General features: G+C 46.2%; 1 protein-coding gene across 1 annotated transcript in view; it reads right to left on the minus strand.

Moving 5' to 3' along the window:
- Positions 1–441: 441 nt before the first annotated feature.
- The window catches only part of TC2N (tandem C2 domains, nuclear), a 51,825-nt gene continuing 34,956 nt past the window's right edge, over positions 442–17,310 (minus strand). Inside the window, exons 9-12 of the mRNA XM_054026752.1 lie at positions 10,025–10,216; positions 8,400–8,514; positions 7,713–7,912; positions 442–3,755 (exon numbers count right to left, since the gene is read on the minus strand). Coding sequence (XP_053882727.1) covers positions 3,645–3,755; positions 7,713–7,912; positions 8,400–8,514; positions 10,025–10,216 — 618 coding nt within the window. The 3' untranslated portion in view covers positions 442–3,644. The remainder of the gene's footprint in view (positions 3,756–7,712; positions 7,913–8,399; positions 8,515–10,024; positions 10,217–17,310) is intronic.

The raw sequence follows: 17,310 nt of genomic DNA on the forward strand, positions 1-17,310 counted from the left end.
AGTCAATTCCACATAGATGATGCTGTAAAACCTCTTCTCCATGATGGTTAAGTGACTTCAGAGAAGTAATGTTCCTTAAGGTCAACAGTGGAGTTCACTGCTCTGTTCATCTTTCTAGCTACTAAGAATGTTATGCGACTGTTACACAATAGTACGAAGAGCCTTAAGTACAGCACTTTAAAGCTCTGGGTCATTTTGTGTGAGCCAAGGGAATCAGTACATTCTGCATAGACACTTACACTACTGCTGGGATAGCTGAGCACCTGCTCAAAAATGCAGAGACCATGCACAACTGCAGTTTTAATTTAAATACCCCTTTTTAATTAAAAACCTCAACCCCCCTCACAAATTACCAAGCTGAAAGGAGCTTGGTAGAGAAAAATGTAGGAACTGTAGTGGAGTATGGAGGACTAGGTAAGCATTAGAGAAACCAACAACAAATCAGATGTAATAACACACTTGTTTATTACCTATGTATTTGGAATAAAATGTTAACATAAAGGTATATATTAAAATGTCAACATAGCAAGAAGGGAACATGACCAGTTATGTTTTAAACAAGGCTCAGTGTCTGAAGACAACCATAAGTAATTTTAAACACGACTAATTTTCCTCTTTAGAGAAGACTTTGTAATAAATTGTGGCTTCCAAAATGTTGGAACATTCCTTGCCCTTCTCCTTCCCTCCCCCATTAGTAGTGCTGACCAGGACTGCATGAAGCAACAGATACTCAGCACTCCTGCTTACAATACTTTTGTTATCATGAAAGGAGATACATCGGACATATTAAAATAGAGAGATTACAGAAAGATCAGTGAAGGCCAGATCCTGTTCTCACTGAAGTCAGCTGGCCAAATTGATCAGACATAAATCAGTACTATAACCAAGGATGAGTTCTACCCCATGGGAATTTTGCAATTGACATCAACAGGAGCAGGATTCAATATTTGTCTCCTAATGGTGAGGATCCAGGGCTAAAATATTAAAATCTTGTTTTAGTTGTTTTCTGGAGCTGGTGAAAAAAGTGGAAGTACACACACACATACACACACACACACACACACACACATACACAATCGTTGCATTCTCCCCCATTTGTTTTTTGTTCAAACATCAATGAAAATTTGCTGACATTTGAAAAGTTTCAGCCAATAATATAGCTGGTCTTTCCAGTTTGACATTTCATGAAAATCCTCCCCCGCATCAAACTGTAAACAAATATTACAGGACTGTCTTTACAAGGTGTGTGTTCTTCCATTAGATTATTTTCTCTGGCCCCTCAGCTGTTCCTTCCCACAGCCCCTCTCTCCTCTAAGAAGAGCATATTCCAAAAACATTCTCATTCAAATCCAAATATGCAAACACATCATGTGAGAGTGGATTTGAAGTTAAACCAATAGGGTAAACTCATTTTGTCTATCTATATAGAGTACGCAGACAGTGTCTGTGCACTCTGAATAGGTAGCGAATAAAGAATTGGTAAGGGATGAGTGATCGTGTAAATACGTATTTATAGATTTATTTTTTTAACATTCCAAAAGTTACAGGAGTGCAAAAAGGTTATGGGTTTTAGATGCCTGTATATTATACATGCAGCTTATTTATCAAATTAAAGCCCAGAGTGAAAATTATTATTCTTCATAAACAGCTATGTGAAGATATGGAATGAAAAGAAGCTAGGTTTAGCTATGGCGTGCCAAGGTGGCACCACAAAAAAAAATAAAAAAAAATAAATATTGGTGCCATTTGCACTGAAGATAAACCTCAAATTGTTACTCTTCAGATTCTTATAGCTGTACTAAAATTCTCTCACTTTCGGCCTACCTCTTAAATAAAACCCGAGTCCTACTGTGTGCTGTGTTCCAATGAACATTTTATAAGCACTGCTAGATCAGTAAATATTTGCTCGTTCCACAGTACAGGTTAGTCTGGCTTTCAAAAAATGTAAGTAAACACTACAGCATCATTGATTAGATAGGAAGTGGTTTATGGTTTTAAAAAATACAAATGGAGAAATTTATCCACAAATGCTGGCCCCAATCCCAGGCCTTGCTCTGGCCACTTTTCCCCATTCCACCAGCACAAAGCAGCCCTAAAGCAAACAGATCCAGCCCCTGCAGTACCTCACCTGCATAGGGAGATCCTTGGGTGGCACAGAGTAGCCATAGTAACTCTTACAGCACTATTCCACTCCCTGTGTCAAAATAGCAGAGGCAGCTGGGAGAAAAAAAGAGCGTCTGTGCCCCACCACTATCCCTGGCTGCTGTAATGACCTTTTGTGGCTGCTGCCAACTGGCACAAGGCAGAGCAGTCTTTGGGCTCTGACTACTGCTTGGGGTGACCCCAGGATCCCTGTGTGTTCCCCACTCCTTAGCTGTGCTAAGTGCTCCAAGGCCACAGCTGAGGCTCTACCCCCTGCAGTTTGCTCATTTGTAGAGATGTTCATTTCATTCCATTCAAATGGAGTCAATACTCATGCGACCCCCTCGATCTTAATGGAGGGTCCCCAAAAGGGAAGTACCTACGTGGGCAGACTCCCACTGATGTCAATGTGAGCCTGCCCAACTAAAGGCTTCACATGTAGACCCATGACAGAGAACAATGGGGAAAAAAATCAGAATCAAGTTTCTGCTTTCAGAGACTTGATACCAACATTGTTTCAGAATCTGCAAGGGGAAAAAAAAAAAGTTTGTTGCCTCTTTTAATTAAAAAAGGGGAAAAAAAATAAAAGGCCTAAAAGGGGTTTGTTTATTTTTTAAATTCTGCTGCTTTTGTGTGGTCTTTGAAATATCAGGAATATCAGGTCTTCATTTCCCTGGTTTTGTGACAGTCTCAAGAGGAAGGGAAAAATTCTCAACCCTTAATGGAAGTGTTGTGATGTTGCATCTTTTCTCCTGTTTATTCAGGAGTTACTTAGAAAAAATGCGTCTGACGAAGTGGGTATTCACCCACGAAAGCTTATGCTCCAATACATCTGTTAGTCTATAAGGTGCCACAGGACTCTTTGTTGCCTTTTAGAAAAAAATAGTTATAAGTAGTTTGAACAAACAACACTTTCCCTTTCAGTCTGATTTCACTTGTTTGGTATCAAAGATATAATCCTGCCCGTTCTCCAGTCATCTATAGACATTTCCAGGGGAGATGAGAACTGCGTTTCTATTGTTACTTAAAAAGTTCAGAGAAATCCTTTTGGAAAAAACCCAAAACAAAACCAAAAATACACACAAAACCCCTTTCAAGCCTTCTATAAAGAAGTTTAAAATACAAAAGGACATGAGTTCAATTCCACACACGCCCTTTTAAAATAGGCTTTAAATTTACATAAACACTATATTATATAATCCTTCTTGGAAAAACTACAGCAACAACAGTTCACTTCTCAAGGTGGTGTTTTACTTCAGTGTACAGTTTCACTAATTCCCACCTGTTATCATATCAGTATTTTGCCAGCAGTACTCTGTGAAAGCTCTGATCCCTTTTCCTTTTGGCTTATTCCCGTTAACAATATGTGATGCAAGTCCAGACTTCCTGAAACATTCAAGTAGATAGTATTTTCCCTCTTTTTATCTGTATTAGTTCATTTTAAGAGTGCAAGAGTTTCTTGTAGCAAGTCCATATCAGTACTGAATTCTTCTTTGACATCTTCAGGATGGATTTATGTTATGCCATTTAATGACTACCTTTTCGGGGTTTGCGATTGTATCTCTCCACTGATCTGCTGCTTCACTACTATTGCTATTAGAGCTTAGCCAGACCTGTGGTAAGAAAAGAAAAAACACACCACAGCTGAGTTGTCATACAGAACACATTACTGGCAGCCTCAGCCAATCCCCTCAACATTACTTCTAACCATTGCATACATATAATGAAAGCTAGCATGTACTGCAGAGTATAATAAAAATCTGTCAAAGTTAGTATGGTCTGACCCCGGGCTGGGAGCACAGGGTATTAAAACACTCAGTTCAATTTCTGTCCCGGACAGTGACTAGGAGTTTGGTGGACTCATCATAGGCAACATACATATCTCCACTGTGCAACACACAGCCAGTTGAGCATTGTTTGTGATCTCTGAATTCCATGGGTGCTGCAAGTCAACACTCAGGGGGAGTCTCAGAACTCATTAGGACTTGGAATGGCTCTACAGAACTTAACATAAGAATAGAAGAACATAAGAAAGACCATATCGGGTCAGACCAAAGGTCCATCTAGTCCAGTATCCTGTCTACCGACAGTGGCCAATGCCAGGTGCCCCAGAGGGAGTGAACCTAACAGGCAATGATCAAGTGATCTCTCCCCTGCCATCCATCTCCATCCTCTGACAGACAGAGGCTAGGGGCACCATTCCTTACCCGTCCTGGCTAATAGCCATTAATGGACTTAACCACCATGAATTTATCCAGTTCTCTTTTAAACTCTGTTATAGTCCTAGCCTTCACAACCTTCTCAGGCAAGGAGTTCCACAAGTTGACTGTGCACTGTGTGAAGAAGAACTTCCTTGCATTTGTTTTAAACCTGCTGCCTATTAATTTCATTTGGTGGCCCCTAGTTCTTATATTATGGGAATAAGTAAATAACTTTTCCTTATCCACTTTCTCCGAAAGTGCACAATGCATTTAAATTCACAATTAAAAAACAGATATGGCCTAACTGGGCATTCCATTGAACTTAATGGACTTCTTGCCCGAATGACCAGGTGGGTGAGGTAATCTCTTTTATTGGACCAACTTCTGGTGGTGATGAAAGACTAAGAGACAAGCTTTCAAGCTACACAGAGCTCTTCTTCAGGTCTGGGAAAGGAACTCAGCAAGTCTCAATCTGTTCCACCTTGCCTTTAGTTATGTGTTAACCACTTTTGCTAAACAGTCTAAAAGGCCATTCCAGGTGAAGTGGCCAGAACAACATGTGAAGGAATGTGCCCATACCATGTATAATCATGTGAGAAAAATCAGTTTGTCAGCAGTGCTCAAGTAACAGATGGCAGATACAAACTGAGGAAATAAAGTGCAAAGCGCAAAGAAGGAAGTTTGTCTAATCATTTCCCTCCCACACCCCCGCCCTTCCATTAACAAAAGTTATTGGGACAAACAGAACTCTATCAATATTTATGAAGGCTTTTCATTCTTTTCTCCGTGCTTCAGAGGACCAATCTTGCTCATACAAATCCCAATGATTAAAATGTGATTTTTTGTCAAAATACACTATGCATACACAATTTTGGCTCTCAGGGCAGTCAGTGGGAATTTTGCCAGCCAGAGGACTGAAGGATTGGGTCCTCAAATAAAGATCACCAAATAAATTCCTTTATGCATTAAAATAGTCATGCTTATGATCAAAGACACCTACAAACAGCACAGTCTAAGCTTTAAGTTGTCTTCTGAGAATGTCATCCAATTAAATCTCACGTTCTCTAAAGAATGAAGTTACTGGATTCAGCTATATTCATCTTTTTCCAGCTCTACAGCCAATTGCTCGCAGTACATTTTTCCTATGGCCATGTTTTGTGTCTGCCTGTGTTATATAGCAATATCTGCCTGTTTCAGCCTAAACCAGCCTTTCCAAATCAGCTCTAACGAGCAGAGGTAGTGCACTTTTCTTTTTCTTCAACCCCCCCCCCCCCAAGGTTTGTTATTAAAAGCAGCCCCACTAATCCAGATGCAGTGACAAAGCTTGATAACTGCAGCATCATGCACACGTTATTTACTCCAAATTAAAATAGCTAGAAAGCACAAGCCTATTTTTTTTTAAATATAGTTTTACTAACAGTATCACAATGAGATCCAGCACAAGTGTGGAATGCTGCTCTATCCAGCATGGGGAAGCTCACCTTACAGTCATTCATGCTAGGATATGGCCTCCATAGCACTTACAGCTCTCCAGTAACTGTGTACGTTTCTAATGTCATAAGCACAAGGTATACTGATACAATGGTAAGTTACATGTTTACTGTGATAAAGAGCATAGGACCTCAGTGGGATGTGGACATTATAAAGGTAAAAAGAACAGGAGTACTTGTGGCACCTTAGAGACTAACAAATTTATTAGAGCGTAAGCACCTTAGAGCATAAGCATGCATCTGAAGAAGTGGGCTGTAGCCCACAAAAGCTTATGCTCCAAGGTGCCACAAGTACTCCTGTTCTTTTTGCGGATACATACTAACACAGCTGCTACTCTGAAACCTGTCATTATAAAGGTAGTGAGGCTCTCAAAAAAACCCAGACATTTTGGGGTTCTAAAATTTAGGTGCATATGTTATTTTATAAAAAGCAAAAGAGGGTCCTGTGGCACCTTTAAGGCTAACAGAAGTACTGGGAGCATAAGCTTTCGTGGGTGAAAGGTTCTCACCCACGAAAGCTTATGCTCCCAATACTTCTGTTAGTCTTAAAAGGTGCCACAGGACCCTCTGTTGCTTTTTACAGATTCAAACTAACACGGCTACCCTTCAGATACATGTTATTTTATGGCTCTCAGAGAGACAACTACCACTACCTAGCATTGAGGGCTCTGGAACAGATCAGACAGCACTGAGGGTAGGTTATCAAGACCGGCCTGTGGTCCACTAGAGAAAGAAAGGAGGACAGAAGAGACAGGAAGTTGGGAGTGGAGATTTTAAAAAGCCAAACTAAAAACTCTTGGTTAGTAAAATAAATGTAGCCACACGGTACTTTCAGGAAGATGCAATGGAAACCACCAACTTTGCCATAAAAGAAAATATTGTATTCCCCTCAAGCATTTTATCTAACAGACAAACAAATATCATTATGAGGTTCAAGATAACCTAATTGTGATTAGGTCTTGTGTACTCAGAACTGTGCTAGTTTCAACATCCATTGCAATAGATTCCTGAGCTTCCTGCTTCCCTTTCAGGGACTTGAGACGGAAGTAAAGGTAACATTTAATGTTCTAATGGTAGGGGACGGGAGGGGAGGCAGTCATTTAAGCTCTTGACATTTCCTTCTCTGCATACTTGCCTGAGCACTGCAAGCTGATACACCCTCTTTTTGTAGAGGCTATTCAGAGCTGCAGTGCTCCTGTGAATGCCAGATTTGCTTTACTTTAGCAAGTCTAAGCTATTGACTACACTACCGACCTTACAGTGGCACAGCTGCGCTGCTATAAGGTCTCCCATGTAAATGCTCTATGCCAGTGGGAGAGAGCTCTCCCATGAGCTTAATTAAACCACCCGTAATGAGCAATGGTAGCTATGTTGGCGGGAGAGCGTCTCCAGCCAACATAACGCTGTTCACACCGGCACTTTTGTCAGTGAAACTTTTGTGGGTCAGGAAGGTGTTCTTTTCCCCCACACCTCTGACTGACAAAAGACTGACAAAGCTTTAGTCGGTTAGGTATTCAGCAAGGAGGAGTTTATCTGTATGTATGTGTGAGAGAGAGAGTGGTATTTCACATGGTGGGACTCTGGGGGAAAATAATCAATGAGCCCAATCCTGTGAGGTATAAAGTGCATTCTGAGGGGCAATGAGCACCCTCAACTACCACTGCATGAGCACTGTAGGAGCACAGCACCACTCAGGAGATGCTCAGGTCCTTGTAGGACAGGGCCCAAAGCTGCTACTGGCTGTTTATTGAACGAAAATGGTTGACATTCAGAGATTACGTAACTTAGTAGCTAAGCAGTGATCCTGGTGAGTAAATTTTTAACCTCTGGTTTTATGCTAGTTACCAGGGGTTGGGGGTGGGAAAGAATAAAAACCAACCTGTCCCAGGAACTGTTTTCTTCTCACTGAGGTCCTGCTGTAGAGTTTGATGAGAAAATTAATTCCTTGTTCATTCAGGCTAACTGGAAAAATCATTGTTTCTCCCCACTTCACTTGGCCATTGGTGGGTTTCAATAGACGAGTCTTTTTCTTATAAATCAACCCTTCTGTAGTAAACATTGAAACCTTCACAAAGAAATCTAGGATAAAGGAAAAATGTGTGACACGCAAAGGGGTTAGTGCACTAAAACCTGACAAGAGCCATGTGTGTAGTTTATATTCTAATAATTACCTAAAAGCTGGGCCAAATGTGTTCATATTTACTTAAACATTGCAAGAACCATACAATAGCTTTCATTAAAATCACACATGCCTAATACATTCCATAACATTGAACTGATTAACACAGCATCCAAATGGCAAGGGCAGGCTAATGCTCTTGCATGTCAGAATTAATATTAGGACAAAAGAAAACCCCAAACACACCAACATAGCATCAAACCAAACAACAAATTTAATCTAGTATGACATCTATGGAAACGAATCTTGGCAATGGAAATCTACTGTGCTATGTAATATTAGCTCGAGGTTTGTGCGGAATGCTATGAATTGCCAGGTCATTCAAGCAGTACTCTACCTGTTACAAATGCTTCTAGACAGGAGGTATGAGACAGCTGATGTACTTACTTAAAGAGAGTGGTGTGGATGAACTTGGGAGGCTTTGGGCTTCAAGAATCTGTAACTGAATCCTGCTGTTTATTGCTTGAAAACAGGTTCCTATTTGAAGTTCTGCTTTGCACACCTATAAAAAGAAGAATGTTGCTTTAATATCTGGATTAAATTGCATATAAACTCATGAAACACATGAATTTACTTATATGGATATTGAAATAGAAACCAGATTTATTCCACAAGCACCCAAAATGTGCTTTGGTGACCCTTTCCTCATGCATTTCTGTATACTGAGGTAGAGACAGATAAATATCACTTTATTCCATAAATACCCTGACACTTACCCAATACGATTATGGATGACCAGAGGCTTTGGAGTTTTACTATGTAAAATGTATTTGTGCCATAAATAAACATAGTGTAAATGTAATAAGATCTCGGAGTTTAATGAACACTACACAAATGAAATGCTCAGGACAAACTTTAAGACCTGTTGGAGTATCTTAGAAAGCTCTATAAAAAATAATGCTTATGATTATACATTATTTCCAGTATCTCTCTCCCTATTTTGAATTATTAGGATGGAATTTCATGAACACAATCTGGAAGCAAAATTTAGATTTTTGTAACCAGGCAAGCCTCAGGAGTTGGCTCTTTGTGGGGCTGCTTGTGTTTAAGAGTTCATCTGAATCCTACCACTAATTATTTAATGCTCTCTGATGTCACACACAGAGGATTATAGATTCAGGTGAAGAATGAGGAGCATTTATGGTTATTCAATAACAATATCTACACATGGCAAGTATCATTTACATTGGAACATTACGGATTTATTCAGATGCAGTTTGCTTCCAAAAGCATTAATTCAAATTTGATTTATAAAAAGTATTAGCATCTGCACACATTTTCATGGCAAACATATTAGGGGGAAAACCCCACAACGAAAATTAAGATGATCCTGCTGTTGTGACACACGCAGTTCTGTAACAACTGCCATACTGTGGGTGTGTCGCTGCACTGGGTTTGGGAATAGACAGTAAAACAAACCTTTTATTACATTTCTCAAAAGATAGCTTTACTGTAGTTTCTGATTTAATTGGTCCTATAAATTAACCCCGGTTATTATTACTCTTTCCTGTAACACTTAGCAACCACCTGCTGTTTATTGCTCAGTTAACTGCCTGAATTATTGCTCCAGAGCATGCAGCTTGAATACAAACACATTTAAATGGTTAAAACATCAATAAAGAGCAAGTAATACTACTTAGTACTTTTAATCCATAAGAATTCAGGCCGTCTACTTTGTGTGAACAAGAAAGATCTGAGGGCTGAGAATTTGTCATTGGTCAAAAATTTCCCCAGTTGCCACAGCGCGTGTTCCGCGTAACAGCTGGTTGCAGCCCTTTGCCCCAGAAGCGGCTGAGTTTCAGGAGCTTAGTTATAAAGTGTACAGTTGTAAAGTCTTTTGGAATGAAATACAAAGCGCAGGAAGATATTAATTATAACACTCAGATTTCCAGAATTAACCTTACACTTGTGATTTTACTTTTCCTCCCATTAATCTTCAGCTCTCTTTCTAGTGTATGTGATAACACTAGCTACCATGGCGTATGATGCATAACTGGCGATCAGTCACTTACTGAAACTTTGGAAGGAGGCATTATATCCAACCAATGATCGGATTCCTGTGAATTGAGCTCTCGTAGTGGCAGGGAACACTCTCCGATTGTTTTCTTCCGGGGAGTCTGAGTTTGGATTTTAAACACTAGTCTTACAGTCTGCAGAATTTGCAATTTGATAGTAAACACAAAGGTTTCCATGAATTCAATGTCCTAGAAGAAAGGAACATATGTAATACAACAATGAAGAGCCCTATACACCATGAAACCCAGGGGAAAAAATGTTTTAAGCCTTACAAAAGGTGTAATTGGAAATATTCTTAGGCTGTCTTCATTGCCTACAGAGGTGTGTTTTTATAGCTAGATAACTAACATGGACTAGCTATCTCGGGTGAAATCCTAGTAGAGAGAACGCTCTCTACTTTTTACTGCAGTGTAACTAGGCAAGGTCAACTGCACATGAGAGACCAATCGTGTGATACACTGCAGAAATACACTACGTTCACCGAGTCTCACTATAAAATTCTAGGAGACAATTAAAACGCCTTGGTTATCTCATTGTAAACACACACCTTTTTTGGCAGTGAAGACATAGCCTTACAAAGTTCTCAGTCACGACATTCTCTGCCTGGTGCTGATTGGCTGTTTGTGCCAACCCCTCCCACCCTAGCTCTCTCATTCTTTTCACTTCAGCCTCAATCCACCTGCCCTCCACACTGCCCTCTCTGCCCCACCTGTCTTTACCATCTCTGATGACTTTCTATATAGCTAATCACCTCCTTACCAACCCCCCAAAAGGAATTCAACAACAAAACCAAACAAAAAATTTGTGGCACCAACATGGATGTTTACAAACCATTCCTCTGCTTGTATGTTACACCTCTGGCTCCTTCCGGGTGTCTGACCTCTCTTTTAGACTATGAATCCTTCAGGACAGGGACTACCCACTACTCTGCCTATCCAGTACCCAGCACAGTGGGGTCCCATTCTCAGTTGACCTCTAGACAGTACCACAACATATCATTATGCTCTCACAGTCAGTAGGAGTTTGGGGATTGGCTTCCACAAAGTAGGTCCCTAACTTTAGGATTTCTATCCCCTTTGCACAAGCAAGGTGAATCTAGGCCTGTCTTTTTCCCATTTAGCCCTCCTGACAGGTCGAAGTGGACGCTCAGTCATTAATCAGCCAGTAGGACCCCGACACATGAGAAATGCAGAGTAAAATTTAAGGCACCAAATGATACAGTCCCCAATTCATATTTGTACAAAGAAGCAGAAAGAAGGGAACTCAGAAAAAAGGGTTAAATTGCACATTTCTCTAGAAGGGTTGGGAGGATCTAGACGTGTTGGGTAACATTTCAGACGGTGCCACTTTCTCCCTTCACGCCCAATTTTAATAATTAAATATCACCAAAGATAGTCATGGTGAGAGGCAAGCTTTTGAGCTTACACAGAGCGCTTCTTCAGGTCTGGGGAAAGTACTCAGTGTCACAGCTACATATAAGGTGGAACAGATTGTTTAACATAAGTAGTTAACACATATTTCAAGGGAGCATTCCAGGTGAAGTAGCCTGTTAACACACCTCCAATCATAAAGGAGAAAGGAAGGGGGTGGGAAGGAATGTGGGGTAGGGGGGAGTTGCTAGTAGATTATAGGTTGTTGTAATAAGCCCTAAATCCAGCATCTCTGTTCAGGTCATGATTTTTAGTGTCTAGCAGAGTTCTTCTTCGAGTGCTTGCTCATATCCATTCCATTAGGTGTGTGCGCGCCGCGTGCACGATCGTCGGAAGATTTTCTACCCTAGCAACACCGGCGGGTCGGCTGTGGAGCCCCCTAGAGTGGCGCCTTCATGGCGCTGAATATATACCCCAGCCGACCCGGCGCCCCCTCAGTTCCTTCTTACCGCCCCTGACGGTCGTTGGAACTGTGGAGCGCTGCTTAGCTGTTCTCCACTCTCCCTAGCTTTGTTGGTTATTAGCAGTTATAGTTATAGTGTTTATAGTTAAATAGTTAAATAGTTTAAAAAAGTTGTTATAGTTGTTCTAAGTAGCTCAGGGGATTAAGGGGGTCGTCTCCCCCTTTCTTCCCCGGCCGCGGGGCCGGGCTCATGCCCAACGCTCCCGGCTTCAAGCAGTGCGCCTCCTGCGCGAAGCCTATGCCCACGAGCGACCCGCACGACTCCTGTCTGAAGTGCCTGGGAGAGTCCCACCAAACAGATAAGTGCAAGATCTGTAAGGCCTTCAGACCAAGGACCAAGAAGGAGCGGGACTTTCGGCTCAGGCAACTCCTGATGGAGGCGGCACTTAGCCCGGACACTCCCTCTACGGGCCAGACCCCGGCGCCTAGCACCTCGGTGCGCAGTGCACCGGCAGCACCGGCTTTGACGACCACGCGAGTGGCGTCAGACAAGCCTCCCCGGCACCGGACCTCGTCGGCACCGCAAGCAGTGCCTCGGCGCCGATCATTATCCCCGGGGCATAAAAAAGCCCATAAAACGGGGACGTCCGTGCCGAAGACGCCAGCTCCCCCAGTGCCGGGGGTAGAGCCGCGTCCGCCGGTGGAGCAAAGGAAACAGGTGCCTCCAGCACCGTCGACTCCGGCACCGAAGCCGTTGAGTCCGGTGCAGATAGCGTCTCCACCGAGGCCGGCGGTGATACAGTGCCTACCGTCGACTCCAGAGACCTTCGCGGCGGCGAGAGACTTAATAGCTCTCACGGAGCCGGCACCGCCTCAACCACCGGCACCGACTGCACCGCTGACTCGCCCGGTCCAGTCGAGGGGGAAACCGGCCTTGATGCGCCCTCCACAAGGACTGGAACCTCGGCACCGCTCCAGGTCCCGAAGCAGGTCCCCACGCCGCTCGCAGTCCCGGCACCGAATATCATCTCGGCACCGGTCGTACTCGCGGCCAAGATCTTCTTCGCAGCACCGCTCTACGTCTCGGCACCGATATGATCGTCGGCACCGATCAACGTCGAGACGTAGCTCTCGGCACCGCTACGGTCGACGCTCGACGTCGAGAGGCCGCTCCCGGCACCGGGCATACTCCAGGTCCTCGTCGAGGTCCAGATCCGACTCCCGGCACCGACGAGGTCATCGGCACCGGTCGCGGTCCCGGCACCGATCGCCGGCACCGCGTGGAGATAGAACATCCCCGGACCGGCACCGTGCGGCACCGCATCCCACGGGATTCGTCTCGACGCACTCGGCACCGCCATGGCCATCGAGATCGGTGTCCCGCTCCTCTGAGGAAGTATCGAGATCGGCATACCCCCCTCAGGGTCAAGCCGAGGAGCAGGACATAGGCCATTGGCAGGAGGTAGCAGAGGACCCTGCTCATGGCCCATCTCACTGGTCGTTCTGGACCCCGTGGGCGTACCATCAGGCGCAAGGGGCTCCAATTGCGTCGACCTCTCGCTACGGTCACTCCGTCAGAGGGGCCCCGGAGTCCACCATCTCTCGGCCTCCGCCAGGGGGCATGGAGGCCTCTGGGTCCGCACCACCTGACACCCTGGACCCAGGCACAGGTGATGCTCCAGCCCAGGAACAGGGAGACCAGGACCAGCCCTTGGATCCTGTTCCACCGCAGGCATCTTCCTCTTCTTCTCCCGATGAGGCAGTGGCGGGCACATCGTGCACAGGCCCGCCTCCAATAGATCTTCGGGCTCACCAGGATCTTCTGCGCAGGATGGCCCGTAATATGGACCTGCAGGCGGAGGAGATAGTGGAGGTTCACGACCCGATCGTGAATATCCTTGGAGCGGATGCCCCATCGAGGGTAGCGTTACCCCTGATCCGCACGATTCAAATGAATGCGGATACGATATGGCAGACTCCTGCCTCTATCCCACCCACAGCGAGAGGGGTGGAAAGGAAATACTTTGTCCCGTCTAAGGACTATGGGTACTTGTATACCCACCCCCAACCGTGTTCACTGGTGGTGGAATCAGTGAACGCACGAGAGCGCCACGGCCAGCAGGCTGCAGCGCCTAAATCAAAAGAGGCTAAGCGGCTCGATTTGTTTGGCCGTAAGGTTTACTCAGCCGGAGGGCTACAACTTAGAGCAGCGAACCAGCAGGCGCTGCTGAGCCGCTACAGTTTCAACTCCTGGAACTCTATGGGTAAGTTTAAGGAGCTGATTCCCCAAGAGTCCAGGGAAGAGTTTGGAGCCATGGTAGAGGAGGGCAAGAAGGTGGCTCGGACCTCCTTGCAGGCCTCCTTGGACATAGCAGACTCAGCTGCGAGGACCCTGGCTTCGGGTATCGCTATGCGTAGGATCTCCTGGCTTCAGGTCTCGGGTTTGCCTCCGGAGCTGCAGCAAACCCTACAGGATCTCCCCTTTGAGGGACACGGATTGTTCTCAGACAAAACGGACTCTCGCCTGCAGAGCCTAAAGGACTCGAGAACAATCATGCGCTCCCTGGGGATGCATGTTGTGGGCCCTCAGCGCAGGCCATTTAGGCCGCAGCCTCAGCGCTTCTACCCCCCCCCCACCTCGTCAGAGACAGGACTCGGCCAGGAGGCGAGGGCGAGGTGGTAGAAGAAGGTGGACCGGCCCTCAACCCGGCCAAAACCAGGGGCCACCTAGACCACCTTCAGGCCCCAGGCAGAACTTTTGAAGGTGCGGTCGAGGACGGCGCCCCAGTCATCCCCCAGGATCCAACCCCCTCCTTTCGGGATCGCCTCTCCCACTTCCACCGTGCTTGGTCCCTTATAACTTCGGACCGTTGGGTCCTCCGCACGGTGGAGAGGGGATACGCTATCCAATTTTCTTCTATCCCCCCCTCCCACCCCCCTTCCCCGTCCCTCTTCAGGGACCCTTCTCACGAGCAACTTCTTATTCAGGAGGTTTCTACGCTCCTGGCCATGGGGGCCATAGAGGAGGTTCCAGTAGAGTTAAGGGGCAGGGGATTTTATTCCCGTTACTTCCTGATCCCCAAGTCCAAAGGAGGTCTGCGGCCCATCTTGGACTTGCGCGGACTCAACAAATTCGTAGTAAAGTTGAAGTTCCGCATGGTCTCTTTGGGGGCCATTATCCCTTCCCTCGATCCTGGAGACTGGTTCGCCGCCCTCGACATGAAAGACGCATACTTTCACATCTCAATTTACCCACCTCACAGACGCTTCCTGCGATTCGTGGTAAACATGGTGCACTACCAATTTGCAGTCCTTCCCTTCGGCCTATCCTCGGCCCCAAGAGTGTTCACGAAATGTATGGCTGTCGTGGCAGCGTACCTTCGTCGGCAAGGGATACAGGTGTTCCCGTACCTAGACGACTGGCTGGTACGCGGTCGCACCAAGGAGCAAGTTCAAGCTCACGTCCACATAATAGTGCACACATTCAACGAGTTGGGCATCCTACTCAACAAGGACAAATCCACTCTAGAACCTACCCAGAGAATAGAATTCATAGGCGCAGTTCTAGACTCCAGACGTGCACAAGCCATCCTGCCAGACAACCGATTTGGCACCATCATGAGCCTCATTCAAGGGCTCCAGGCGTTCCCAACTACCACGGTGAGGTCGTGCCTTACCCTGCTGGGCCACATGGCTTCCTGCACGTACGTAACCAGGTATGCCAGACTTCGGCTTCGCCCACTTCAAACCTGGGTGTCTTCAATATACCGTCCACATCGGGACAGCCTGAACATGGTGGTCACGGTCCCGATCTCGGTCCTGACCTCCCTCACCTGGTGGCTAGATCACAATGTGGTCTGCGAGGGGATGCCACTTCACGCCCCACAACCCTCTCTGCACCTGGTCACAGACGCTTCATCTCTGGGTTGGGGCGCCCATCTCAACGAACACCATACCCAGGGCCTGTGGACTGCATCCCAGCTAGCCCTGCACATCAATGTTCGGGAACTGATGGCGGTGCGCCTGGCGTGCCAGGCATTTCTCAACCTCCTACGTGGCCGATGTGTGTTAGTTCTCATCGACAACACCACGGCCATGTTTTACATCAACAAGCAAGGAGGAGCACGTTCGTCAATCCTATGCCAAGAGGCCATTCGCCTGTGGGACTTCTGCATCGCCCACTCAATCCACCTCACGGCATCGTTCCTCCCTGGAGTCCAGAACACTCTAGCGGACCGACTCAGCAGGTCCTTCCAGACGCACGAGTGGTCTATCCGTCCGGACATCATACATTCCATCTTCCAGAGGTGGGGGTTTCCCCAGGTAGACCTGTTTGCATCCCGAGACAACAGGAAGTGCCACGTGTTCTGCTCCCTACAAGGTCGAGCTCCGGGCTCCCTCTCGGATGCGTTTCTCCTTCCCTGGAAAGACCACCTGTTTTACGCCTTCCCTCCGTTTCCTCTGGTCCACAAGGTACTGCTCAAATTGTGCAGAGACCAGGCACAGGTAATTCTGGTCGCTCCAGCGTGGCCGAGACAACATTGGTACTGTTGGAACTCTCGGTTCAGACACCGATCCCGCTTCCGTTGTATCCGGATCTCATCACGCAGGACCACGGCCGGCTGCGTCACCCCGACCTGCAATCACTCCACCTCACGGCGTGGCTGCTCCATGGTTCACCCAGGCAGAGCAGCAATGCTCGCACTCTGTCCAACAGATTCTGCTGAGCAGTAGGAAGCCCTCAACACGCACCACGTACCTGGCCAAGTGGAAGCGGTTCTCCTGTTGGTGCGAACAACGAGCCACGTCCCCGTTGCAGGCACCCATTCCTCTCATTTTGGAGTATCTCCTCTCCCTAAAACATCAGGGGTTGGCGATATCTTCAATTAGGGTTCACCTGGCCGCTATATCGGCCTTTCACCCAGGGGAACTCGCGTCCTCGGTATTCTCTAACCCGATGGTCGTTAGATTCCTCAAGGGCTTAGACCGGATGTACCCACAACAACGTCAGCCCGTCCCGACGTGGGACCTCAACCTGGTTCTCTCCAAGCTCACAGGTCCTCCATTTGAGCCACTGGCCACCTGTTCACTTCTGTACCTATCCTGGAAGACAGCCTTCCTCGTAGCCATCACCTCAGCAAGGCGCGTTTCTGAACTCAGGGCGCTGACATCCGAGCCCCCTTATACAGTTTTCCATAAGGATAAAGTGCAGCTTCGTCCACATCCTGCCTTTCTCCCTAAGGTGGTTTCTCCTTTTCACATCAACCAGGACATCTTTCTCCCGGTCTTTCATCCCAAACCACATGCCACTCGCCAGGATCAACGCTTGCATTCCCTGGACGTACGAAGGGCCCTGGCCTTCTATATTGACCGCACAAAGCACTTTAGAAAGACGACGCAGCTCTTCGTTGCAGTGGCCGACCGAATGAAAGGCTCACCGGTCTCCTCA

Source organism: Malaclemys terrapin, chromosome 4, assembly GCF_027887155.1.
Source record: "Malaclemys terrapin pileata isolate rMalTer1 chromosome 4, rMalTer1.hap1, whole genome shotgun sequence".
NCBI lineage: Eukaryota > Metazoa > Chordata > Testudines > Emydidae > Malaclemys > Malaclemys terrapin.